Source organism: Musa acuminata, chromosome BXJ3-4 (assembly GCF_036884655.1).
Source record: "Musa acuminata AAA Group cultivar baxijiao chromosome BXJ3-4, Cavendish_Baxijiao_AAA, whole genome shotgun sequence".
In the NCBI taxonomy this organism is placed as follows: Eukaryota; Viridiplantae; Streptophyta; class Magnoliopsida; order Zingiberales; family Musaceae; genus Musa; species Musa acuminata.
Genome location: NC_088352.1, coordinates 22,179,686 through 22,205,529, shown reverse-complemented (window position 1 = coordinate 22,205,529; position 25,844 = coordinate 22,179,686). Strand labels below are relative to the sequence as shown.

The 25,844-nt window shown below is 38.1% G+C and overlaps 5 protein-coding genes across 7 annotated transcripts; 1 reads left to right on the top strand and 4 right to left on the bottom strand.

The window, feature by feature from the left end:
• Window positions 1-1,054: 1,054 nt before the first annotated feature.
• On the bottom strand, window positions 1,055-4,164 carry LOC103998492 (translationally-controlled tumor protein homolog). The gene is made up of 5 exons (XM_009419976.3): window positions 4,013-4,164; window positions 2,469-2,542; window positions 2,047-2,172; window positions 1,802-1,959; window positions 1,055-1,348 (listed from the first exon to the last, which is right to left on the bottom strand). The coding sequence occupies exons 1-5, from the start codon at window positions 4,038-4,040 to the stop codon at window positions 1,231-1,233; spliced, it is 504 nt and encodes a 167-aa protein (XP_009418251.2). The 5' UTR covers window positions 4,041-4,164; the 3' UTR covers window positions 1,055-1,230.
• Window positions 4,165-4,650: 486 nt separating this feature from the next.
• Window positions 4,651-11,734, bottom strand: LOC135635318 (proteasome subunit beta type-7-B-like). Of its 2 annotated transcripts, none has more exons than XM_065146321.1 (9): window positions 11,557-11,734; window positions 7,003-7,147; window positions 6,485-6,626; window positions 6,242-6,338; window positions 6,064-6,133; window positions 5,869-5,973; window positions 5,167-5,265; window positions 4,982-5,072; window positions 4,651-4,893 (listed from the first exon to the last, which is right to left on the bottom strand). In XM_065146321.1, exons 2-9 carry the CDS (start codon window positions 7,144-7,146, stop codon window positions 4,820-4,822), a joined length of 822 nt encoding a protein of 273 aa, XP_065002393.1. In that variant the 5' UTR covers window position 7,147; window positions 11,557-11,734; the 3' UTR covers window positions 4,651-4,819. The 2 variants fall into 2 exon arrangements, with proteins under 2 accessions (XP_065002393.1, XP_065002392.1); XM_065146320.1 differs by having other exon boundaries at window positions 6,242-6,359; window positions 11,557-11,716.
• Window positions 11,735-12,361: 627 nt separating this feature from the next.
• Window positions 12,362-17,348, bottom strand: LOC135580738 (O-methyltransferase 1, chloroplastic-like). Its single transcript, XM_065147273.1, has 7 exons — window positions 17,042-17,348; window positions 16,245-16,411; window positions 16,056-16,176; window positions 15,796-15,920; window positions 15,302-15,430; window positions 15,042-15,206; window positions 12,362-12,702 (listed from the first exon to the last, which is right to left on the bottom strand). Exons 1-7 carry the CDS (start codon window positions 17,262-17,264, stop codon window positions 12,631-12,633), a joined length of 1,002 nt encoding a protein of 333 aa, XP_065003345.1. The 5' UTR covers window positions 17,265-17,348; the 3' UTR covers window positions 12,362-12,630.
• An 866-nt stretch (window positions 17,349-18,214) lies between these two features.
• On the top strand, window positions 18,215-20,212 carry LOC135636690 (uncharacterized). Its single transcript, XM_065148593.1, has 2 exons — window positions 18,215-18,638; window positions 18,706-20,212. The coding sequence occupies exons 1-2, from the start codon at window positions 18,432-18,434 to the stop codon at window positions 20,155-20,157; spliced, it is 1,659 nt and encodes a 552-aa protein (XP_065004665.1). The 5' UTR covers window positions 18,215-18,431; the 3' UTR covers window positions 20,158-20,212.
• A 482-nt stretch (window positions 20,213-20,694) lies between these two features.
• On the bottom strand, window positions 20,695-24,014 carry LOC135636691 (large ribosomal subunit protein eL19x-like). Of its 2 annotated transcripts, XM_065148594.1 has the most exons (5): window positions 23,828-24,014; window positions 22,098-22,220; window positions 21,716-22,029; window positions 21,051-21,085; window positions 20,695-20,966 (listed from the first exon to the last, which is right to left on the bottom strand). In XM_065148594.1, the coding sequence occupies exons 1-5, from the start codon at window positions 23,937-23,939 to the stop codon at window positions 20,945-20,947; spliced, it is 606 nt and encodes a 201-aa protein (XP_065004666.1). In that variant the 5' UTR covers window positions 23,940-24,014; the 3' UTR covers window positions 20,695-20,944. The 2 variants fall into 2 exon arrangements, with proteins under 2 accessions (XP_065004666.1, XP_065004667.1); XM_065148595.1 differs by lacking the exon at window positions 21,051-21,085.
• Between the last annotated feature and the right edge of the window lie 1,830 nt (window positions 24,015-25,844).

Sequence of the window (25,844 nt, the reverse complement as noted above, 5' to 3'; positions counted from 1 at the left end):
ATCCATAATATATCGTACCTAATTAAATAGAGTCACACAATCTAACATATATAAGAAAGAACATCTAAGACCCTCTTGAATACACCTCGAAGGTCTAAAAGTCTCAGACATATTTTGGGAGTATATTGCGTCAGCATGAATCAAAGTCAAGTTGATCCAACTATCACCAATAACTTTGGCATGTCAACAACATTAACATAATTATAAGATTTATATGAAAATTTATGGTGGTACTATTATATAAAATAGTACCAGTAACCGCCAAACTATTTTGTTGATTGAGCATCACCAAAATTATATTTTGAAGATGTAAAATGTTTGCAATTACATGTGGATGTAAATAAATAGTGGATATGAGATAATTACACAATTTTTTAGATAAAAAAATGAAATATTTTAAGTTAGATTTTGTACGATGTGGAAGACACTTGACATGTTGTTGGATGGAGGCAGAGCCATGTAAAAAACTACGTTAGGACATATCCAACATAGCCATGTAAAACAAATTTCTTCTTAAGAAATTGTTTTGTAATATAATATGAGACCATCACATTTAAAATGATGATTAAATGTCGGGAACAATTGCGTGCTTTCCCCGATTATAAAATTTCCTCAACTATAAACGCAATCAAGATATATAACAAAACAAACGACCGACTTAGTTACCTTTCCTCCTTTCCGTCCATGTAACATGGACATACCCATTCATCAACCCGCAGGCTAATGAGACTTTATGGCTACCTCTATAGGCAAGGCAATGTCGACGACATTCCCAATTGAGACAATGCTGACTGACGCATCGAGCAAATGAGACTGAGGATATTGTGTCAAATAAGTTTAATATGATATATCGAGAAAATGAGGTTGAGGATAGTGTAAAATAAATCAAAATGATGTGTCCACAGCAGACGATTCTTGTTGGTTTCTCTCCGATCAATTAAATTAAATTAAATTTAACCTCAAGGCGCACTTTTTATCCATAATCTAAATTAAAACACTCGGTGTGACATCTGACACAGAATTAGTAGATGCAGGATAAAAGCATCAATCATCCTTAAAAACACTCGAAAGTAAATTAAATTAGTCCGAGAAAGGATAACATAATAAAAGCATAATCTCATTCGTTCTTGAAAGCAGAAGGAAGATAGCGCTGAAACTAAATATCCATACTTGCATCATTATATCTAGCATTCAGACTTCCTTCATCCGGTAGCACTCCTAACATGATACTTAGCATTTGATTTCCTTCAGTCCATAGGCAAAATATAAGAACGTTGGATCAATTGCACCATCCTTGTAGTATGCTACCACCAAACTCCCATCATCATGCATGCTTTCACCCACAAAACTGCCAAAAGATATCATTTATCAAAAATAAACAGATTGTATTCATAATATAGCCACAACTAAGTTGATTTAAAATATATGCTACAAATAAAAAACATTAGTCTGATATGTAACATAACCCATTATAAAATGCAGTATAGAAGCCTAGTTGAATGTATGGGCAGGCCCCTACTGGATAAGGCTTCCGATGGTTGTTTCAATAAAACTCAAACATGACCAGTCTTTATGGTCACAAAGGGATAACCTTAGGATAGTTTCTAGGGCCCATCATCATTCTAGTGGAATGTATTAAAAGAAGTATCAAGGTTTAAAGGAAGACCTATGGCTTGCTGGATTCCTATTGTTATTGCTTCCCTTCTCTAATCGAAAATTTTAAAATTATTGTATACTAACAATCATCTAGAAACCAAAAACTCAAATTATAAAAAATATATGCAAAGATTCTGATCCTTACAATTGTAGGTCTTTAAGTTTTGAAAGCAAGAACTTTGTAGCTCCCTCGATGTGCTTCTTGAACAATTCCTGCTTCTCCTCGTCGAGTTTAGGAGTTAGTAACTTGATATAACGCTTGATATAAGTCACAAACTGCTTCTTGTCAAAGGCAGGTTGTTCCTATTGATAATTTGAAAGGCTTTACCATCCACGATCCACACATTATAACTGAATAGGTATTTTTAATGTAGAAGAAAGAGCATTGACCTGAAGTCTGAATGTGTCAACTATATCAACCACCTTAGTAGCAGTATCATCAACTCCTTCATCTTCTCCACCTTCTGCGGAAGGATTTGCACCAATGTCCACATCAACAGCCCCTTTAACTACCCACTGCCAGTCAATATGCTCAAAATCAGTACAACAAACAAGTACCAAATTTGAGAGCAATTTTGAGAACAAAGAATTGCTAGTCATCTTGAAATGATTACAAAATTATTTGATGTCACAAAACTGATTGAAAAGAAATTAATAGAGAGAAAAATCCATTTGCCAAAAAGATATGCAATAAAACCAGGTCAAAGCAAATACATAAAGAAAGGCTAAAAATGAAACAAAAATCATTCTACTAATGATACAACAACATAAAAGCATTGTGATTATAATAAAAAAGTTTGAAAATGGCTAACCTTCCCTTCAACTTCCCACAACATCCCATTTTCAATTTCCTTGCTCGTGAATGAGTCCGACAAAAGTTCATCACCTAGGAGAATAAAAAAAACAAATTTATCACAAAAAACACAACAAACAACGTATGTAAGAAGAGTTCATAAGGAGCTACTATTGTGGATACAGTTGCACAAACAAGATAGACAATATTGCTCAATATCCTAAAGATTAAATGAGAACAAATATAGAACTTAGATCTATTTGACACCATATTTAAGGCATCTTCAAGTGAGACAACACTAGAAAAAATAAAAAGACAAACAATTCTCTTAAATTACAAGCAAAAGAGAGACAATTAATTACAAAATCAATCATGAGGTAGAAAAAGCAGTTAGTTAACAAGCTTCCCTGGCAGGGGAGAAGCTCTAATTAACCGCTAGCTATTCTACATGCTGATTTGCGTATATTAGACAACATCACAAGAAATGAATTACAGGAAGATCAACATGTTGAGGTTTCTCATCTTCTGCCTACCAGTCTCCAAGAGTGCAAAAAGAATTCAAACTAAAAGTACTACAAAAGTGTCAGAAGTGAAATTACGCATGGAGCAGTCTGCTGCATCGTGAAGCATTTTTCTTTTGTAACAATGAAACATCACCTGTATAACTAACTCAAAAACACGTCCCCCTTATGTTCTAAAGGCACATATGTAAAACATGTTTCATTGATCAGGTTAATCATTAAGACGATTGAAACATCGGGATACATACAGCTACTACTATCATTGGCTATCATAATATAACATTTAAAGGAAAGACAAGAAAGTTCATATGCTTAAGGGCCGTGCAGCTCAAAATCCATACCCTAGGAGAACAGCTAAACCAGAGCAAACAACTTATTATAGTACCTAAAGTCACAAAAAAGAAAGCATACAATGAGGAGCCAGAAAATTCTTTTATTGGCCAAACCTCAAACGAGCAATTTTTCAGTACTGAACTAAAAATGGCATTTCCATATAGCAAGTTTCGATTTCACCGCCTCCCAGTTTTGGACACAAAAGTTGTAAATCCAAGAAGGCTAGAGTGTCTATGCCTGAGAGTTCTCAGCCGAGGTGAATCCTACATTTCAACAAAAACCCAGCTGGGGGATTATTTAGCGCATGTGAGGCTGGCTATTGACATTTCTTTTCCATCCTGTTCAAGATTTTGAATGGATATTGTGGCGTTAAGACTGTTTTTTCTTGTGGCAATATCAGGCTGTTGACATGTAGTTGTTCTGGCATCGGGACACTTTCTTCTCTCTCCTCAGTTCAGCTATACCGAAACAGTACGAAATTTCGATCTTGCTAAAAGATCAAAGGAAAAATAATATAGAAGATGCAGGAACGAAACTCATCAATGCAGATTAACAAAAAAAAAAACAAAACAGATCCAGACAAGGCAAGAAAAATAAGACAAAAAAACCTTCGATCAGGACGCTATAACACAAAAGATCGCATGTTTTTCTCAGATCTGTAGATCAATAAAAAATCTCTCAACAAGAACGCTGAGATCTTCACGCGTACCAGTGAGAAGATCTTGATACACCAACATGGCTCCTCTCAAAATGATCTAACCCTAATCCCAGAGGAGACGGAGAAGCAAAGGCGAGAGAGGATGAGATCGAACCAGGGAAAGACGATTTATGGGTTGGGATTGGGGCCCTCCTCTTTTTGAACGTGCTTTTGAAGCGTCTGATACCAAATGGACGGCTGTGGCTGCCGCTTTAGTGGAAACGCCGCATATGTTCCGGGTAGGAATCGGATTCCCACTGAGAACCCGCATAGAAACTCGATTGGCCCTTTAATCCACAATATTCCATCTTTTTCTTTCTTCCACAAATGCATATATTTTTCATTCCATCTTTTCAACTATGTACCTTTTATCGTAATAATAATTCCACAAAGCATTATTATAAAAATATCTTTTAAATATTTAATAATTGGCATCTGCAAGCTTGCGTTACGTTCTTCGTTGTAAGATGAATGAAAAATTCAACGCGAAAAAATCGGGCAGAAGAACAAGTGATTTATTCTTGCAAAAAACTAACGCTGATGTTTATTTTCTCGAATGAAATATTTCCCTTTAATGTTTATGTTCTCAGAAAACAGGATAATTTTCTTTCCCTTTAATATTCGTAGTTAGAAGTTCAAACCAGACGACATAGCAGAAAACGTGACCGGTGATTCATCTCAAATTGGAATGTAGTCTTCAAAAACAGGGAAGTGCGGTTCGAATACAAATGTAAAATTACTGGGTTCTCTCGTTGATGAATGTAACCAGGAAATATTTTATGCAGGGAGATAGTCAGGCTGAAGAGTGAACCGGCGGAATCACTCCTCCATGGCATCGACTTCGGCTACTTCCACCTTCGGCTTCAATGGGGTGATCTTAGTAGACAGTACCTCTGCAACCACACAAAAAACACCATATATAATTTCTGCTCTGTCTTCTTTTTCAGCTTCCTAAAGTTTGATTGAATCATTAAGACGTACCAGTATGACCCTTGACAAAGTTATAGCCTCTTGAGCTGACATATGTCCTAGGGTTTGGCAGCTGGTGATTCCTCAAGTACTCGGTATGGCCCTGGAAATGTTTGAAAATATAAGCTGTTGGTTAAGGCAAAGAGAATATATAAGTATATAGTCGATAAAAATTTCAGTCATGGAGTTGCACATACTTTGGTTATTACACAAACATCAACGTTGCTTCCACTTCCCAAATCATTGAATATCCCAGAGCATATGGCCTCGCTTACAAGTTTTATACCTTCCTCTTTCTGCACAAACAAGAAAAAGTTTTGGTAAGAACTCTGGATTCAGACTCCGCGATACGAATGCAGTCTTATCAAGTATTATGCAGGATGGAGAGTTTCACCAGATGTACATTTAGATTTTAACGTTATTACTATCAATCACAACAAGCTATTTCCTGTAAATACAGGTCGGATGTAGTGCAAAACCCAAATTCGAGAAGCACCATCAAATATTTGATGGGTCTTTGCCACCAGTTGATTCAAAGTGTAACCTCAGAGAGCTAGTTGTCTGGCAGAAAAAGCTACGTATCAATGAAATGCAACCAAGGTACAGAATGGAAGGCAGGAAACAAGCTTGGATTTAGTCGATAAATTTCTACCATTGAACCATCCCATCAAGGGTCTCAGTCTGCTTTTAACTTATCTAACAGTGTGTAGGAAGACATTTTACAGCTTTCATGATTAATGTCTTAATTATGTCCAGTAGTAACTTGATATGCTAACAGCACATTTGTCTGCTAATAGTTCATAACAAAGATTTGATCTTGGCTAAGTGATGTTTAACTATAAAGCAACATCAGTGACAGCATACATATGATTTTCCACAATCTAATATTGTTTACTTACAGTTAGACCCTCTCTGAATTTTGACTCAAAGACAGCCATTGCAGCAAGAGAACCAGAACCCATTGTAGCAAAAGGAAGAGTGTCAGTTGAACCATGAGGGTATACCTACATAATGGTCATGTTATTAGAAGCTGCAGCAGATATCTAACAGATAATAAATCTCTCTTAACATTTAACTGAAGACATTGCACTTACTGTGTGCAGATGTGGTCCTGTAACATCAACTCCTCCAAGAACTAATGCAGCACTAACATGACCTTGGTAACTGTTGAAAAAGTAATTATCATAGAAGTTGAAATGTACCAATTACAGCGAAGCACTTACCAACAGTTTTTAGGAGTATCCTACTTGGCATACCACATAGATAATGTACCTGAACAGATGTGATTTCAAAAGTGTAAGGGCAGTAACAACCCTCGATTCTCGACCAGTTGCATAACGATGAAGCTGCAGCTGGGAGCTAACCATATCTGGTGTTGCAAATAGATAAACTACATTATTTATAACGATTGATAGATTATTAACTTATCCCATAAAAGCATAACAACTGGTGTCAATGCAATTGTGCCAAAGGAAAGATTAAAATGACAGACTGGTGCATGCACCAGATGCCTACCTGTTACTGCCTCTGTATCAGCAGCAGTTCCAGCTCCACAACAATAAATATTTGGAGCCATGTAATGAATTTTTTCACAATTCTTATCAGCGACTATAGGCCCTTCAGTTGCTCTCGTATCCGCTCCAAGAATAACACCATCCTGAAAATATAGGAAAAAAAACAAAATTGTGTGTATATATCAACCCTTATATCCTTAAAATATTGTAGTTACTTGAAAGACCTAGTGCATTTAAAATATTTTCTGCAAGCACTTCTGACAAACTTTGCTGACTACTAAGTGGAATTGTTTTGTTCGGTATTGATAGGAGAAAGCATGAACCCAGCAAGTTATCCTCCTTACAAAAATTAAGAATTCAATGGTGTACCATAATTAGTAGAGAAGATTTTTTATGTGCTCAGAAATCATAATATATGCTTGTACCTTCATGATCAGAATCAGATCACCAAATCTTATTTACATTTCTAAAAACATGCACATAAATACCAAATCATCAAAAAGAAAATAGCATAAGCACCTGAAAGACTAAGCCAACAATGGTTGTTCCAGTCTTTCTGAAAGTTGGGAGATGCATGCCTTTTTTCAACAGCATTTCATTTCTTTGACACAAATCAAAGCTGAAGCCACCTTTTGTTGGAGCATCTGCAGCAAGCCTAGCCATTCTGGAGAGAAATGACAACTATATCAATTAAAAAAGCAAACAAATACCATATGAAGGGCCAGTTTAAACATTAAGACGAAACAAAAGCTATTACAAAGGGATGAAGCTGCACCAAACCCACTAAGGCAAAATGATAAATTACCCCAAAAGACAAAAAGGAAGGTTATAGAATTGCCTTGGTATAAGTCAATTCATATCATCAAAGGTTAAGATGCTTTCACCATTAACATAAAAGTTTTTTTGCATTTTTAGCTCTGTAGATACAAACATCAGGACATTAACAGAAATTTAACCAATGATAATTGGGTACAATACCATATAGCACTTCCGTGTTACATACTAGAGTTAGTAGGATCACACCGTTAAGGTTACATTCTTGGATATATATATATATATATATACATATACATATATATATATACATATACATATATATATATATATACATATACATATACATATACATATATACATATACATATATATATATATATATATATATACATATACATATATATATACATATATATATATATATATATATACATATATATATATACCCTTTGACTAACTTACACCAAGAGACCCTAAATTATAGAGCCAATTTCAAATTGGTCTCATCGATTAAAATTGTGGCAATGGAGATCTCAAATTTTAGAATTTGATTCAATATGGTATATCTATGTCACACCCCACATTTATTAAAATTAAACCATCACTTCAAAATCCACAATTTATAGAAGATGCTTTATTTCAATATCCTTGTCTTTGCAAATTTTAACTCAAAAAAGGGCTGCAATTTCTTGTGAGTACCACAAGTGGCGAAAAGGTCTCCTTCACCGAAGCCTCAAATCTATTACAAGTTAATAGGTTACTTTGAAAATAAGTATAAGATAGAAGTACATCAGCAACTATACATGCTGGTAGGAACCTTCGAAAAATACTTCTTATGCAACATATTCAAATATTCAAATATTAACAACAACAACATATCAATTATTATGAAACTCATGTATCAAATAAACAATAATACTTCTTATGCAGTAAAAAAAATCATGCATCAATCACATACACCATATCTCGATGACATACACAACAATCAAGCAACAAAGGCCTACATCAGACCCGATAGTGCACTCTCTCAACAGCACATGAAGAGATACTCCACAAGATGGGTTTTATAAACTCTCAACAGCAGATGGAAAGAACTCATATAGCACTCCCATCAGTGAATGGGATGGTGTCCCTCACCCACTCAAGTAGGGAAATGTTCGTCCTAACAACATACGGAGGAATCGTCCACTCGTTATGTCTAATGGCCCGCTAATCTCCAAAGGAAATCGCCCTAACCTGCCTTCGAAAGGCTACATAATCATCCATGATCATTCATCCATTCGTTCATATATACAATCAAAAATATCATAAGAGATCATGCTTGGAGTATGATCTGCTAGACTATGTCTATTAGTAGCTCTGTACTGTAATGGGCTCGTAGCTCCTTTCATAGTGCACTTCTAATGTGGACTACTCAGCATAACCACATATATCACATGATAACAATCATGTTAAGAATATCAACTTTGTCTCCAAATTAATGGAGAACCACTAATCATTTCCTAATCACAACTTCGAATAAAGCTTTTAGGTTCATCAAACCATATAGACATGAGGTACCAATCTCTCAATAGCCCTTAATCAACTTGAACCCTACTTGAAATAGCCCAATTGACTTATACCAACTCAAGTTAACTATAAACTGACTGAACCAACCTTTAATCCTTATTGAACTGGTCTAGAATCACCCAAGACTAATCTAATTTGGATTTGATTGGTTCTAATTAGTTTCGATAAGATTGAACTGGTCAAATTGGTCCGGAATCACCCTGAACCGATTTGGATAGGTCAAACCGGTATGATTCAATCAACTAATGAGCTCAAATTAATAAAGAAAGAGAGAATGGGCTAGGCTGCACAATGCTAACCCGGACTGGATAGGCCCACCTGAGCCCTGTACAGGTTATGTACACTGCACAGGCTTTGCCCAGGTAGCAAGTTGGGCTGAGGTGCAATAGACTGAGCCACTCTTGGCTCACGGGCTGGGCTTGCCTATGGCCTTACGAGCTAGGCCTACTTGTGGCCTCACGAGCTAGGCCACACCTTGCCACACAAGTTGGGCTGACCTAGTCTGACAGATCAACTTGACTCAGGTTAGACACGAGTTTGACCCCTCTTAGAAATTAGATTTCAATCCTTTCAGAAATATTTTAAAATATTGCATAATAACAATTAAACCTAAACACATTACCAAAATAAGCATTTCATTAAAACATTCAAAAATACAATATTAATTTATTAAAATATACTTTAAATAATTAAATTCAAAATATATTTTCATGAATAAACAATCCAATAAATTCATGATCCCAAATTTAAAATTAATTAATCTGTAGAACTATTATTTTGACAAGGATTTTGTAAAATTCATCAACTTAGGATTTAAGTAACTCATGCATCATCAACCTAAAATAAATAATTATTTTAACATCAAAATTTAATGATCATTATTTACTAATCATAAAATTTCAAAATTAAAACATCATCATGCATCATAAAATTCTAATATCAATGATTTCAAAGCATAAATCAAAGCTTCAAAAGAAAAGGTAGTGAATCCTACATCTTCTTGGGGATTCTCTCCTTAATCCTCCAACTACCAACTTCAATAAGGAATGAGGGATGAGAAGTCCCTTTATATAGGAGAAGATAAGCCCACCACAAAAGGTAAAATATTTTAATTTTCGTTTTTAATTTAATTTATTTTATTTTCACAAACAAAAATAGAATTATAACATTTATTTCCTATAATTCACAACAAAAATGGAATTCAAAATATTTATTTCCTAAAAATTACATCACTAACTAGGAAAAAAATTAATTAATAATTTTTCGAATTATTTAATTGATTGACTAAAATCCTAACTTGCCCACACTGTTGAGGAGATAGATTGCAATCATTTCCTTGAGCATATTACATAAACAAGGAAATAAGTTATTCAAATAAAGCAACGCATTAATCATGGTAATTTACTTTATGGTAAGGGAAAAAAACTTCTTAAGTCATTACAATCTATCACCTACCATCTCTAAAACATGATGGAATGCTAACATGTAAGCACAATCATTTGGATCCACCACATAGATTGTGAATCGTACAAATTATAGTGTGTCATGTCAAATTCTAAATAAAAGAGAAAACAAAGTTCAGCTCTCTCCCAATGACATCAGGTCACTGTTACCATTGCAAAAGAAATGAAAGGAGAAGAAAAGGGGTGACACGGCTTGAAACAAATAGCAAAGTCACACATCAATTTCTTCTCTGCTGTATTTTACAACATAGATCACTAATGACACTTGTAAGGAGCAGATGGGAGAAAAAGAACAAGAGGCTTTCAACCAATGTGGCAGCTGATCACATCTTCTGTATGGACCCTTGCCATTAACTACAGCCTCCTCTGTGCTTGGTGATGATGATGAAAGGAAATGGGAAGAAAATAAAGATGAAGAAGAGAGGAGATCCTGGCTGGCGAAGCAAAGAAGAATAACTCTTAACCATAGGACGTACAGGAACTCTCAGTGGGAGTTCTCCTATGTTTTAGAGATAATTAGATGAATATGCCAGTAATTTTTTTCAATTTTTAAATTTTAAAGGATGCCTGACGCAACACTTGATTCAAACAACTAAAAAAGATTTATGGATTGAATTGATTAAATTTTCAAAAGCAATTTGAAATTGGTCCAACGGTTTATGGACTATCGTGCAATTTATCCATGCCTTTTTCTACAACCACTAGACTAAGATCTAATTAGACTTGCAAACAACTTATTGCATTCAGATCTGTTGCCACAATGATACAATGAACAAAGAAATTGATAAGTTACGGCAATGCAAAGAATAGGTAGACCAACGCTCCTATTATTTATCACTACAGATAAATTTAAACCTCCTCTATGTGCCACTTAATAGTCCAAACACATATATCCCATCAATGATTACCCTCTTCTGCAAGCCCTTGGTTGCAGCTATGGCTTGAACAAACGATCGAAAGAACACATCAAGCTGGTCCAAAGCAGAAAGATATAGTTCCAACTAGATTAAGAAACTAAATAAAAAATATCTAAGAAAAACCTATAAACAGACAGAACACGAAACCCTAATTCCACTTAACCAAAACCAGGCCGGACAAGCCAAACGGGACCCCCGTCATCAAAAGATCAGAAGATTTGTGATACCCGCGGAAGAAAAACACATGCCAAGAAAGATCGAAAGACGGCAGAAAATCAAAACGACGGATCGATAAATGCGAAGTGTACAGATGCATGGACAAGCCAAGCGACAGAGTGAAGAAGAACCTGTTGATCGTGATCTCGCTCCGGGATCACTGTCGCCCTCGATTTGGGATCCAGACGCGGTCTATCGAAGAAGAAGGCCGACAAGAAGGAGCTCAGTTGCCTCCTCCTTGTTCGTCCGATTTTTTATGGGGCGGGCTGCTTGGGAAGCAAGGCAGTCCTCCGAAACAAAACGGAGCGGATCCAGAAATGGATGAGTAGATCCGGCCCGATACGGGAATATGGACTCGATGACCGGTGCACCCGCTAAAAGGGTCGAGAATAAGCCGGGTAGGGTTGTGCGATCCGAATTCGACCCAATCGAGAGCGGGTCGGATACGCGCTCTCTAAACGAGGTCGCTCCTCTTTCTTTGCCAAAACCCTAACCGGACAGGCGGCCGGGGACGGCAGCAACGAACGAATGGTAAAGATGTGAAGAAGAAGAAGAAGGGCTTCATATATGTTAGATTGATCTGTAATAGGTGATATGGAGAGATTGAATGTGTGGAGGCATCCAATTTGTCACATCGCCTATAATCCGACACTTTACTTGAACATAGTGATGCCGACAATAATGCTCGACGATTCGAAATCATTTATGTTTGATTATTTGATGAAACTATCCCTTGATTTAGTGTATAGTAAACACTAAATCGACATTATGCGAATAGATGATCTTAACAATAATACTCAATGGTTCGGACGACTATTTACGTTTAATGATTCAATAAAATTACCCATTATGTGAATACTAAATGGAACGCATTATATGAACACACAATGTCGATAATAATGCTTGATAGTTGGAACGAGCATATAGGTTCAATGATTCGATGAAAGTAGCCAAGGCGGAATAATTGTATTCTTCGTGACAAAATAAAGATTACTTTCCCTACCAATAAATAGATCACAAATAACCTGACTTTGCCACTCCACAAACCTAGAACACAAAGGGAGTCTTGTGAGCTTCAAATATTAATTTGACAAAATGTCAAATTAAATAGCTATTTGGAACATAGAAATGTTCAGGCAAACTCCAATATAACTGATGTGAATGAATGCTAATTGTTGCTCCAAGGGCATTATTCCTTCAAAAAGCTACAATTCCTCAAATCCTTCTTCATCTCCTTCCTGCTCTATCCTTTCCAGATGTGCCCTCCATGACTCCATCTAATATTTAAACAACAAATTGAGAGAAACAATATTACTATCATGTCATCTTGCCTTGAGAGAGATGATTGAAATTACAATCAATAAATCTTACTTGTATTGTGGATAACAGATCGTGTACAAAGAATTAAAGCATAGAAGTAGCTACTGTTCTTAAGATAATTACAGTAGTTAAGAAAAATCAGATTGTGCTTCCTTTTATTTGGGGTTTTAAAAGAAGAAAATGCCCTCAATTACATCAAATATGAAGCTGATAGCTGAATTCTGCTTTCTTAGAAGAGACAAACAAGTTCATGTGTTACTGCAGTCATCCTATAGTTGTGTGTACAGCATAACCCTACACAAAAACCAAATAGCTACATATTTTCAGAACTATTTATTAGAAACTGCTACAAGTGGAAACAATCAGTGAGAATATTTTAGCAGCAGAACAAAAACAAGCCAGACAACAATTGGTCTACTGAACATGCTACAATTTCTTTGAGACCATCCACCATCCTAAGGCTGCTCTCTTTAATTGATATCAGAACAAATATGCATATGAATTCCCTTAGATCAACATTTTGTTCTTAAGAAAGATTATTAAAATTTAATGTAACTAAACCTACCTATCAAATTGTTTGGGACTTTATGTCTTGTGATAAGTTGTAACCCCAAATATATCATGCACGTTATATTTTACACAAAGCGGCCACCTATGACATACTAATCAAGAAAGTTTAGGTGCTCTTTAATCATGCGACATCAAAACACGACAGTCCCCAGTGCAAGTAAAAAAAACAAAGTTATCAACAAAGATATCAGCATGAACAAGATTAAGTAAATGCTGATGTTGCTCAAGCAGTCATTTCCAAACAGAATTTGGGCACTGATCAGCCTTGGTAGTCCCAAATTATTACAAGGCATTTGGATATAATATTAAGCCAAAGAACAAAAGCTTGTTGAGAACTCAATCTTTGAAACTGTGTCTATGGTGGTTCCTAAGTACCACAGTGTCACGAACGATCCTCGCGCATCCGCAACAACTCCGTTCAACGAACCGTTCGTCGCTCTCGTCTACATGTACAGTTGCTTGGCAACATGTTTTGGCTTGGTTTTAAGTCATTTTGCTTGTAAAAATGTAAGTTCGAAAAAGTTGCAGCGCTACAGTGCGACCGCTCACCGAACCGAGCAAAACAGCCCCAAAACAGCTCCGTTTTCGTGTGCCATGGGCTGATTTCTGCAGTCCGTTGCTTCACGCAAAACGTCAGCCATCTCAGCACCCTAGAACCACCCGGGTGGCACAGGGCTGGATGGGGCTTCGGTATAGTGTCGGACGTTGAACACCCTTTCGCAAGTTCGCACGTTACCTTGACGGGAACTTATTGTCGCGCCCGGCACTCGGTGAGCAGCTATTTGTGGACTTGCAGCTGTTCGTTCAACCTTCTAAAGTCCTTGTTTTCCCCCTCTACCTCTTTTCTATTGTGCACGCAAGGTGCTCACCGAATTGCTTGTAAAGCTTCCCCTTTTCGCGAGAAGTCGAGACTTGTCCGTCGCTCGTTTTTCGAACTAATCAACTTTCTCTTTTTACAGGTCCTTCGGGACCTGCGAGAGGTTGCAAGTGGGCTCATCTTTGCGGACGCAAATTACAAGGGCGAAGCGCGACTTAGGCAACACAAGCTAAGTTCACATCTTTGCCGCAAGGGTGCCTCGTGACTTATGCAACACAATCTAAGTTCGCGTCTTTGCCACAAGAGTGTCTCATGCCTTAGGCAATTCCCGCTAAGGCCGTGACAACAGGGCATGTAAATGTGACATTAAACCAAAGGAGGAAAATGTGCTGAGGATCCAATCTTCAAAGGAATGCATTAATAGCTCTCACCATACTTCAAAACAGAGAATGTCATGAAGGAAAAGGAATTGGAAGAATAAAATGTTTCTAACATCCCAATAAGGTGGGGACATTTTAAAACTTATCAATGATCTCATGTAAAAAGGCCTAGTAGCACGACAATTCTAGTTGCTTGAATATCATAAGAGAGGATCCAAGCACCTAATAATCACTAACCTACACATATGTTGCAATACTTAGCAAACCTTTCTGGTAGCACTTTGACAACGCAACCCAACTTGGTTCTAGATAGAAATTACAGAAGTCTAATACCAAAGACTCCAAGAAGTGACCAAAGAAATTAAAGCTAGTTGTTCAATAGATTGAAAGCCTTAGAATGTTTTAATCTATTGAGAATACAGCACCATTGTCCACAGTGTCAAGCACTCCTAGTAATTAGAAGAATTATATCTAGCTATAAAGGTACAATTACAAAAGGGAACTAAAATTTATTTATGCATTTTAGTACCTCAGCATCAGAAAATCGCAACTGCTCAGCACTAAATACTATATTTTTGGTGTCATCAAATGGCTCATCTAAGTCCACGTTTTTTGCAATCTCATCGTACCCAACGACATTAACTCGGAAGCCATGGCTCATAAAAAGTTTATCTGTCCACTGATGTCTCTTTTCCTGCAATGGAGAAAGAGGAACATGGCAAGAACTTACAAAGGTAATAATATACAAGAAAGAGAAGAAAAAAAAACATGCTCGCACAACAAATCAACCTTTGTTTCAAATTCAGTCCCTGCCAAAAAGTCTGGCAATTCTCCCATGAGAATGCTTCCTTTCATAGCTGAACTGCTTACAAGGGATAATATACCTTTCAAGCTTGTCAAAGTTGATATGGGCAGCCCCTGCAGAAACACAGGAAAAGATTAGCCATCTCTGTAAGCCAATCAGCATGTTTTCACAAACAATATTCTGGAACTCCTTATACTCTGTACAAGGACCGAAAGGTTAACATCTAATCAAACTTAAACCAACATTATTTGATCCTAAATATATAATACGGCAATACTATAACAATCAGAAGCATGTGCCAACATATATACATGCTGGAGAAGGAGAAAAATAGTACATCAGAAGCAATTCATTGATCAGCAAGAACTTAAATCCTGGTGCCCTCAACTCTTCTCCAAGTACGAGACACCAAATGCAAAATTGAAAAGGGAATCGGGTACAAAAATTTCAAGAAATATAATGCAAATCCAAACTTCACCTGGATGGCCCATAAACTTGGCTTATTCCCACTAAAACCCTTCTTGTACAAGGCAGCCTGCAAATCGATCGACTCTAGAGGAACATGAACTAAATTACAGTTTCTCCCAATTTTAGCTCCTGTACCTATATTTATCCAAGGAGAATAATCAACAAGAAGATGTACAAAGTACATACTGCATCTCGATGCATTACAACTTCTAAAGTCAAAAGCAGATGGACTCATATCGCATACCCCTTTACTTGAAAAGAGGCACGAACCTTTTAGTTTTTGAGAAGCCACATTGAAGACACTCTGGGGAGAGATGTCAAATATGACACATGAAAATGGCCAACTCAGCCTATACGGACGTGTGTCCATACCATCTGTCAACAAAACAATCTATATGGAATAAGAAACAAACGTGATATGACAGATAAATGCAGCTATTTTATGATGTATCTAAATACCTGACTAAGCTCATCCATAGTTCCCAGCAAAGCAAGCAATTTATCATCAACATATTTTGTCGTCCACCTATAGTGGCGCAAAGAAGGTAAACACTTATCCTCCAAATCCTCATGGCTAACAGTAGGAGAAAGAAGGCAACCGGAGTATGGATCAACAAAAAGAGGATCTGCTGACATAAAACAAGAATGCCAAATTTTTGGCAATATGAATATAAACTTTCGGAATTCCTTAGTAGAAAAAGTTGATGTTCGAGAACAACAATAGATAGAAAATTGCTATTTTACCACAAATACTGAAATAGAGCTCATGAAAACAATGTTGTCGACTTAATGTCCACTAATCTGTTTAGTTTCAACAAAAGCATTCCAGTAGTTCTACAACTTTAGTGCATATTACTGTCAAAAGAAAACACAAACATCGTTACAAGAATCTCCAACCGTATGCTCAACGAGCTCGAAAGAGCAGCCACAACCTGTGAACTAATTGACTTCAAAGAAAAGAAAACAACAGCGCCCTACATATTTAGTAGCTCAGTAGCAATTCCACAAACAAATAGACAGCTCGTAGCTGTGTTTGCATAGAATGACACCCAAGAAAATCCACTTGAGAAACCAAAGCCGAAGAAATTTATCCTTCAAGAAAAAAGAACATGAAAAATAAAGCGGTCTTAGATACTGTTAACAAATCCCTTAAAAAATGCTCTTTTTTTCCCCTCACTTTCTGTAGCGAATTTCATCGAACACGTTTCGATCGTTAAAACAAGAAGAGATCGAGAGAGTGGGAGGGAAACGCGGACCTGGGCGGAGCGACTCTTGGAAGCGAAGAGAAGCGGCACGGAGAGCCGCCTGGAGCAGCGGGTCGGAGGCATCGGCCCCGAGTCTGGAGGCGACGACTCCACCGGTCCTCCGCCGGGATTCCGCCCACTTCCTCCGACCGGCGAAGACCACAGGAGGCGTAGATCGAACGGCGGAGGAGGGCTTCGGAGTCGCCGGCGGGCATAGGCTCGTTAAGGCGGCCATTTCACCTGCTTCTCCTCTTCCTTTTTCGTGAATCTTTTGCTGTATAATATTTTGTGCCACGAAAATTTGATGATACAGAGTTGCAAATTGCATATTTATACTGTGAAATATAAACAATACCGTACAAATCCGTCTAAAATGTATATATTATCATGCCATGCAATACCATGTGTCCGACCCGGATGTCAACTCGGAGATAGTTGAGTCCCAATCAAGGTTTTATTCTATGCTCTATCTCATATTGATATCAAAAAAATATATAATTTTATAAAAGTTATATCAAGTATCTTTGATAAAATCGTTAGTCATGATCGTAAGGTATTGATTTACGTCAAATGTATGAAAGGTAGAGAATTTTAGAGAGTTAGAGAGACGCATCTGAATAATCTTTTATGAAAAAATTTTATAATCATTATACTTGAAAAAGGACTTTAATGTCAAAGATGATTATATATCTTTTTTTATCATAAATAATATTATGTTAAATTCGCAGAATTTATAACAACTATAGATATGATTATAACATTAATGGATCAGAGAAATGATATTGATATCGAGATATTGATCATATGATGTGAACATACTAATCATATGATAATAAAGTATCATAATAATTATTCTATTATTATTATTCTCATAAAAATATTATTTAATAAATATTTTATAAAATCATCATAAAATCACATTTATCCTTTGCGGAAACAGAACTTCATATTTCAATGAATTGTAAGACAAAAATGGAAGTCGTGTGGAAGAGCCTCGAAACGCCGTTAATTTTCCACGCGGTCCGCCCTCCAAGCGTCTTGATCGACCGCACCTTGTGCTGCACGTGGCAGAGACCGACGCGCTCGGCTCGGGCGGGCAGCGGGTGGCTGTCGTGTCGTCACGAAGTTACCTCCCCGCGCGCTCAACAAACACATCCACGACTCGGCCCGACCGCTCAATCCGAGGCAGAAGTAGTCGCCACGTTAGTCTCCGCGCTCCCCGCAAACGGCTCATCCGATACCGACCCTTCTCCGCTACGCTTTCCCCACCTTTGTCTCTTCTACCAGTCGTCAACAAATTGCAGCAATTCACTCCCCGTAAATGGCCGGCCGTAAAGGTCGATGTCGAGATGGAGACGAAGGTCAAGGAGAAGCGATGAGAAGCGAGGTCGTGTGAGGGGTAATGGAAGCAGCAGGAGTCGGAGCAGGGAAGGAGGAGAAGAGGAGGAGGAAGAAGCCATGGGTGAAGATAGAGGTGACGGGTGGGGGAGGGATCCTGATCTTGGGCAGCGTCCTCATCGCGGCCGCTGTCGGCGCTGGCACCGCCTTCGTGGCCCGTAGAGCTCAGAGAAGGCGGTCTTCGACCACCGCAAAACCAGCTGATGATGAGGTAATTGTTTGTTCACGTTGTGTTCATGAGTTCTTGATCAAATTTGTTCGTCTCTGGATTCATTTAGGAGAACGATTCTGCTTCCAAGCCTCTCACCTCCAAGAATCCAGATGTTGGGGGAACAGAGGACACCATCTTGGAAGATGACACTCATAATGATGGGTGTGGTTCAATAGAGCAAACGTTGGAAGAATCCGAGTTTGTTCTTGTTAATGGAACAGGAGAAGGAAGCGAGATGATCTTGGAGAAACCTGACGTTGTTGGAGAAGAGATCTCATCGACAGAGCCTCGGTTGGATGTGAGCCAGCAGCCAACCGAGCAACCTTTACATGAATCTGAGATCACCTTCGCCCACGAAGAAGAAGATGATGATGGAGTTTCATCGATGGAATCTAAATACGGCATGAACTATCACCAAGTTGAGTTTGCTCATGACGATGAAGAAAAAGAAGATGAAGCTCCGTTAAAGGAAGGAGCACAACTCAACATGACAGAATTAGATGAAGCATCAACTGACTCACAATTCGATCAAGTTATTGGAGAAGACGAACCAGATTCTGTTCTTGCAGAGAAGATAAGAGGGGAAGTAGAAGCTTTGCTGACCGAGTCTCGAATCGAGACGACAGAGTTTTCTGCTGTGAAGGAAATAGATGAGCAGGAAGAAGAAGAGGAAGCATCATCAACTGCAATCATTGAAGAGACAAAGCCTCAATTGGAAATGAGCCAACAGCAAACTGAGCAGGCTATGGATGAACCAAAGATTGTATTAGTAGTCCATGAAGAAATAGAAGATAAAAAAGCCATGTCAAGTGAATCAGAATCAGAATCTGGCATGAACGATCACCAAACTGAACTTGCTTATGACAATGAAGCAAAAGAAGAAAACGAATCAGGACTCCATCAAACTCAACCTGGAATGAATGAGTGCTGCAGTGATGATGTTAGAGGTGAATCAATGCTTCAACAGATCTACAAAGGATCAGAGCTTTCTACCATGAAGGACATAAATGAAATGGAAGAAGTGTCATCAACTGGATCACAAGATATTGCAGGATCATCCGCGGAAGAAGCCGAAACGAGAGAGGAGGGTTCAGATAGCACCGGGGTTTCTTCCACGGAATCAAACGCAGATGCAATCTGGCCAACAGAGGTAATCGAGCAAGAGAAAATTCTACAGGCAGTGGAGGTGGTGGCAGATACAGGTGACCAGTCGGAAACCTCGGCAGAAACCAAGAACATGATACACGTGGAAGAAGCAGAAGAAGAGCAGCAAAAGGAAATCATTCTGGTGAAACAGGTAACGGTGGATAACGTGATGGCAACAGAGCTGACCACAGACAAGGAGAAGTTGCCGAGAATGGATTGGTTCTCCATGAATAGTCCTACAAGATTGTTTCTGCTGCTGGTGGTGATGGCATTATTCCTGGGGTTTCTTTCTTTCATCGACCATTTCATAAAACTTTCTTATCGGCTCTATCAGATCCTTTCCCCTGCCAGGGAGAATAGGCAGGAACTTTAAATTGTACGTTCGGTTCTGCAAACGAATGAAAGATGTCGCTCCAGTTTCAATTTAATGGCTTCCGTGGCCCTGATTTAAGGAGAATGTAACATGTCCAGTGCAGAACTATCTTGGTAGTTTAATTCATCTCGATGCTATTTAATTATGTTTGTCACCAGCCACAAACCCAACCCACTGCAAGGACAAACCTGGTGGCGTTAAACCAATGGAATTAACACATGATATCGTCTAAGAAAACTCAACAAATTTTTGTTAACATTTACTATGAGATGATAAAAGTACTCTCTGTATTAGTTGCAGGAAAACCCTTGGGCCCTACTAATGCAAATTGGTAATTGCTATTATTAGTTCTGGTGCTTGAGAATCTAAGGCAGAAACAACTAGGATGTAGTCATCACTCACATATTTGTAGGCACAAAATGAGGAATTGCAGGGGGGGAGACTATTAGGTGCACAGTGAAGAATGATGCATAATCATAACAAATTAAATGTAAATGACCAATGAACTAAAGAATCAATATTCTACCACAGTATTAATTGACCAAAACATTTTTTATCATCAAAAGCAGGTAATACCACTACTCAAAACTGAAACTAGCATACAAACATATTCCAACTCCATAAAACAAACATGAAGAGAAACCCGAGAGACAGACGTGGAATAAAGGTTTCTCTCACTTTTTGCAAGAACTCGATGTTTGGAAAACAGAACAGAACAAAAGTTACAATCCATTAACCACTTCTACATATTCTGCAACTAATGTCTTGGCATCATCATTATCCCTAACTACTTAGCTTTCTTGGGAGCCCTGCACCAGAAAGATACCACAATTAGTTTGTGTACAAATCCTGAACAGCTTTCATATTAGTGCAAAGGAAAAAGAACCCCCTACACAGGTTGTGCAGCAGGTACGCGGTCTCCAGGCCCCTGTTTGCATACAGCACCAACACAATACAGAGACAATGAGAACAGGTCGAAGTGTACATGCATTTATTGTCAACAAACTAAAAACAAAAGCAGCATTGACTACAAGTGCTTGCTAACAAACAATTCGAAGCAACAATGATGAACAGAATACTGAGTCACCCACGCTAAAACTGACAACACTTTCAATAGAATCATTTGCAGAATATATAATTGGCAATCAAACAAATAAAATAGCAACACACCCTATTTTCCATTACATAATCATTGGATAAGTGTTTTGGCCTACAACTTTGAAAAGAAGGCTTAACATTAATCTGTGGCTACAGTTCAGTATGAAAAGAATAATATTAGGGGTGAAGACTAACTGTTTCCTCCCTATCTAGCTACAGTAGTCATTCTAATTTGAACATCAAGAAAAATGCTTTTATGGCCTGGAAGTTGATGTTGGTTAATCACAGGAGACAAGAATGATAGTAGTGCAAAATGGATAGAATAATCTTCCAAATCCTTGCCCATTAAGAATCAGAATTAATAAACCAAAGCAGTTGAAATGGCAGTATGATTAGCGAAAGAACCGATGTAAGCTGCATGTCATATAATAAGGTAAACACAAGAAAACCTTTATCGGACCTGAGCCAGGCGTTCCTCTCTCCTAGCAATCTTCCTTTCTCTGCTAGCCTTGCTCTTGGCTCGTTTAGCTTCAAACTGGTCAGATAAGGTCTTCTCTCTTGCCTTTTCAGCTTTGGATTTATGAATACTTTCCATCAGCACCCTCTTGTTCTTAAAAACATTACCTTTGACTTTCATGTACATGTCATGGTACATGTGCTTGTCAATCTTCTTTGATTCACGATACTTCCGCAGCAACCGTCTAAGAACTCGCATCCTTCGCATCCAAAGTACCTTAGTTGGAAGTCTAGCTTCTCTTGTGCCCCTGCGCTTTCCTGTAACAAAGAACATTCATTTAAAAAAGAAAAGCTAAATAATGATGGGCTAGAATGAAAATTAATACCATATCCAGAATGTCGCCCTTTTCTCTTTGCTTCCAGTGCCCTCCTTGCACGAGACCGTGAGTGAATCTTGGTTGGCTTCCTGATGATAAAACCATCCTTCACAAGCTTTCTAACATTTTGGCCTGCATTGCAAAACCATCACATTTCATCAGTGACAATAGATGGCAGTTGCAAATATCAAGAAAGTTCTTATGCAGAAGGAAAAGATTTATTATATGCAATTAGCTAATCATCAAGATAAATTAAAGCTTTAATAAATTCATCTTGTGAGACCGAAAGTTCAATCCTCCTTTCCCTGACCAATGATGTTAGGACAGGGAGAAATGAAAACAGTTAAAGGGGTTGCTTCTCCAAGTTCATATCTCATGGTACATATATTGCCTACCATCTACAACCACTAACGCCATACCCCGATCGGTTGTTTCTCCTGCCACAGTTTTCTTTTCACATCCCAATCCCTTTCTTGAGAATCATGTTCTCCTCATGAAACCAAAACTTGCAGAATTCTGGGTTCAAGTAGACTAGGATTCAGATTGAGTCCTGTCATGACCAAGGTCGACTAGTGTTATCAATTTTAGCTGAATAAAACGGCATACCACAAAATTGAAAAATGAAACAGCCTTCAAAGAAGCATTCTGGTGGCAATATCATACAGATAATTTGAAGAGAAATTTATTTTAAAAAATCATCAATAATAGATAATAAAATTTATTTTTACAGAAAATAATGTTATTGAAGTGAGTGATGTTCATATTCATTCTCAGGTCGATCAGGTTAAAAGCAATCAAATCATGTCAAAAGCATGATAGACATGCCAACTTCCATGCCAAACTTGATCAGACCACTTTATTAAACAGGTTGAACAACTAATGGATTTAGCTTTTTATTCTATTGATTAAATTAGTTTGATTTGGTCTTCTTCAAATGTTTAGTTATGTTGTGCGCATTTCACCAAGGAGACTATTGTTCCATCACCATCCCCCTACCTATGGAATATCAGTGGTGCAGATTTTAGTAGACCACCAAGAAATGACGTTTGTTGCCGCACTACTCCAATCAATACTCAATATTCGGTATCAGATAAATCCATTATACAGTGGTTATAATAATTTCCTATCACCTAACTTAGATATTGAAACAACTTTACAACAGTACTAAACCGTCAACAAAGACGGTATGTATGAAGATGTCTCAAAGCTCACACGATGACGAATTGGAAGCAGCATCAGGAGAATAAGCTACGCTAAATAGGTAAACTAATAATGATACTCACAACACAAGTGGCACACACAGCATGAAAGACAATAGACAGAAACCATTTTCGACTGCGATCGTAGAAAAACAACAAGCTAGTGAACATGCAACGCTAAGACCAAAAAGCAAAGGATTGCCGGAGCAATAACAACACAAAAGAGTTCCAAAACACAGGTCCTCGAACAACATAGATCCTCTATGTTCAAGCATAAAAGACGAAAAGGACGACCCAGAACAGAGAACCTATTAACGGGAGAAAGTTCACAGAACCAAATAAAATTCGCCACGAACAAAAGCAACGCTTAGAATAACACGGGAGTATCATTGTGATCTCGACAGGATCATTCGAGCAAGAACTCGGAAACGCGCGGCTGGTCTCAGATCGAGGCAAAAAGAAGCAAGAACACGGTCGATAGCCGAGAATTAAGAGAGCACGATAACGGTCACAAATCGGAAGTGGAGGAGGACGCCTTACGGGAGTTGGCCATGGAGATCTCGTTGACCTCATTGGGGTCGAGCCACACCTTTCCCCTCCCACACTTGAGGACGCTCGCGGCGAGCCGCTTCTGGAGCTTCAGCGGCACCATCTCTCGCCTCTCCTCTCCTCTCCTCTCCTCTCCCGCTGTGGGAACACGAACCGAGTCCGGGAGATAGGCGGCCGACGCGGACCAGCTATTTGAACGTCCCTCCGCTAGGGTTCCACGAGGGCAAGATCGGCATAACCCATCACAATTTAACCCGATCGAGTTCGGTCTAATACATTCAGGCCCACATTGAACCATCATAATCTGATTTTTCTAATTCTTAATTTTAAGATTTTTCTTATTAAAATGACGCATGATTTTAGAAGCCATGATTTTAATCATATACGGCTATGATGAATATTCAATTAATCATGTTTGATTTGAAGAATCATATACGCATGATTTCTTATTAAAATCATGTTTGATTTTAATCATATCTATGATATAACCGGTGTCATTACTATGTCCTACTGTGATGTTCGAGATAGTAGAAAACACTCGCTATAATTTGATCATGACACTTTTTTTTATACTCATTATTGTAAAGTTTTTATAGGTACCAGATTAATCGTGAAAGATTATTATTATATGATTATTACTCTTTTTCTCTTATTTTCGTGAGTACAAATATGTCAAAAGAAATTATTATTTAAATATTTTTTTACCATTTTTAGAGCATTTAATACTTAATTTGACCCCTTTTACATTATCTTAAACCTTTTTTTGACTCTTTTATTTTTTATTATATTTATGTTTGTATGAACAGAAGTATTAATGGTCAATAGTATTTTTATATATAATGTATTATGTCAACACGTTGATTCTGATGATTCGTATTATCTGAGAAAAAAATAGTAACATATGAGTTAATCCAATATGGTTCAAGCATGATAATATGTACCAAAACAAGGTTAGAGAGTTTTAGTCGATCCCTTTGAAGCTTAAGCTAACCTCGAGGTGAGACAATCTACAAATCGACCAGTGCATTTTGAAGCTTAAGCTAACCTCGAGGTCAGTATTATCAAAGCTCACCATGCTCCTTAATAACCATGTGTTCTCATGGCTTGGAAGGCTATAATCAATGCGACCTTCATGAATGACGCGGTGATAAGTACCTCTAACTTGTGGGTCAGGTTTTACTCGTTATGATCACTCCTTGGCTATCCCTTGAGTTCTATCTTTTTTGCAGCATCACTATTATGTCATGGTCTAATCAATCGTGTATGTGATGGTCTCCTAGTGGGTTGTGGAGATCAACAATGTTCGTAATGAAGTGGAGGAGTTAAAGAGGGAGAAGGGCAACTTGGTCCTCACATTCAAGCTTGAGGCTCGGGTGGCTGAGCTGAAGGCAAAGCTAAACGAAGCCTGATAGCATATCTCTAGCCTGGATGAGTAGTTGAAGACTATTTGGGGCCATAATCATTAGATGAAGGATGAGCTACTTTGTCAAGTTGGGGAGCTCAACTCCATGAGGATCTACAACATCGAGCTCCTCAGTAATGTCATGAAGTTGAATAAGCATATCATGGGGCTGAACAAGTAAGTGGCAGTGTTGAACGGCTAGATTGAGTCCTTACAAGAGGAGCTCGAGGTCGAGAGAGCCTTGGCACTAACGCATCGAGAAAAAACTGTCATCGCATATAAGCCTTCCTTGGGTTCAAGAAAGATGTGGAGATGTCGGGGACCTCCTCCTATCAATTCAAATATTTCATCGTGCTAGGTTCTCAAGTTTGACTATGCCAAGATGAAGCTCAAGGAGGATCCCTTCATCTACTACCCTGAGGGCTCGACTATGCCAATGGCCACGTTGAATAGTAAGACAATCTTAATATCGGGCGGTGGAACCGCCCAGAACCTGGTCGGACTGGGTGATGGCACCGCCCAGAACCCGAGAGGTTTGGCGGTGGCACCACCAGTACACTATCAGTGTCAGATGTTAGGATCGGAGCGGCACTAAGATGGAGGGGG

Excerpts from the sequence above, each read along its gene's own strand:
- LOC103998492 (XM_009419976.3), bottom strand. The coding sequence starts at position 4,040 with ATGTTGGTGTATCAAGATCTTCTCACTG. Across the intron at positions 2,543-4,012 it reads GTATCAAGATCTTCTCACTG|GTGATGAACTTTTGTCGGAC; the intron begins GTACGCGTGAAG and ends TTATTCTCCTAG. Across the intron at positions 1,960-2,046 it reads TTGACACATTCAGACTTCAG|GAACAACCTGCCTTTGACAA; the intron begins GTCAATGCTCTT and ends AATTATCAATAG.
- LOC135635318 (XM_065146320.1), bottom strand. The coding sequence starts at position 7,146 with ATGGCTAGGCTTGCTGCAGATGCTCCAACAAAAGGTGGCTTCAGCTTT. Across the intron at positions 6,627-7,002 it reads TTGTTGGCTTAGTCTTTCAG|GATGGTGTTATTCTTGGAGC; the intron begins GTGCTTATGCTA and ends CTATATTTTCAG. Across the intron at positions 6,134-6,241 it reads TTGAAATCACATCTGTTCAG|TTACCAAGGTCATGTTAGTG; the intron begins GTACATTATCTA and ends CTTTTTCAACAG.
- LOC135580738 (XM_065147273.1), bottom strand. The coding sequence starts at position 17,264 with ATGGCCGCCTTAACGAGCCTATGCCCGCCGGCGACTCCGAAGCCCTCC. Across the intron at positions 15,921-16,055 it reads GGCTTCTCAAAAACTAAAAG|GTACAGGAGCTAAAATTGGG; the intron begins GTTCGTGCCTCT and ends GGATAAATATAG. Across the intron at positions 15,207-15,301 it reads GGACTGAATTTGAAACAAAG|GAAAAGAGACATCAGTGGAC; the intron begins GTTGATTTGTTG and ends TCTCCATTGCAG.
- LOC135636691 (XM_065148594.1), bottom strand. The coding sequence starts at position 23,939 with ATGGTGCCGCTGAAGCTCCAGAAGCGGCTCGCCGCGAGCGTCCTCAAG. Across the intron at positions 22,221-23,827 it reads GATCTCCATGGCCAACTCCC|GCCAAAATGTTAGAAAGCTT; the intron begins GTAAGGCGTCCT and ends TTTGCAATGCAG. Across the intron at positions 21,086-21,715 it reads GAGAGGAACGCCTGGCTCAG|GGGCCTGGAGACCGCGTACC; the intron begins GTCCGATAAAGG and ends GTATGCAAACAG.
- LOC135636690 (XM_065148593.1), top strand. The coding sequence starts at position 18,432 with ATGGAAGCAGCAGGAGTCGGAGCAGGGAAGGAGGAGAAGAGGAGGAGG. Across the intron at positions 18,639-18,705 it reads CAAAACCAGCTGATGATGAG|GAGAACGATTCTGCTTCCAA; the intron begins GTAATTGTTTGT and ends GGATTCATTTAG.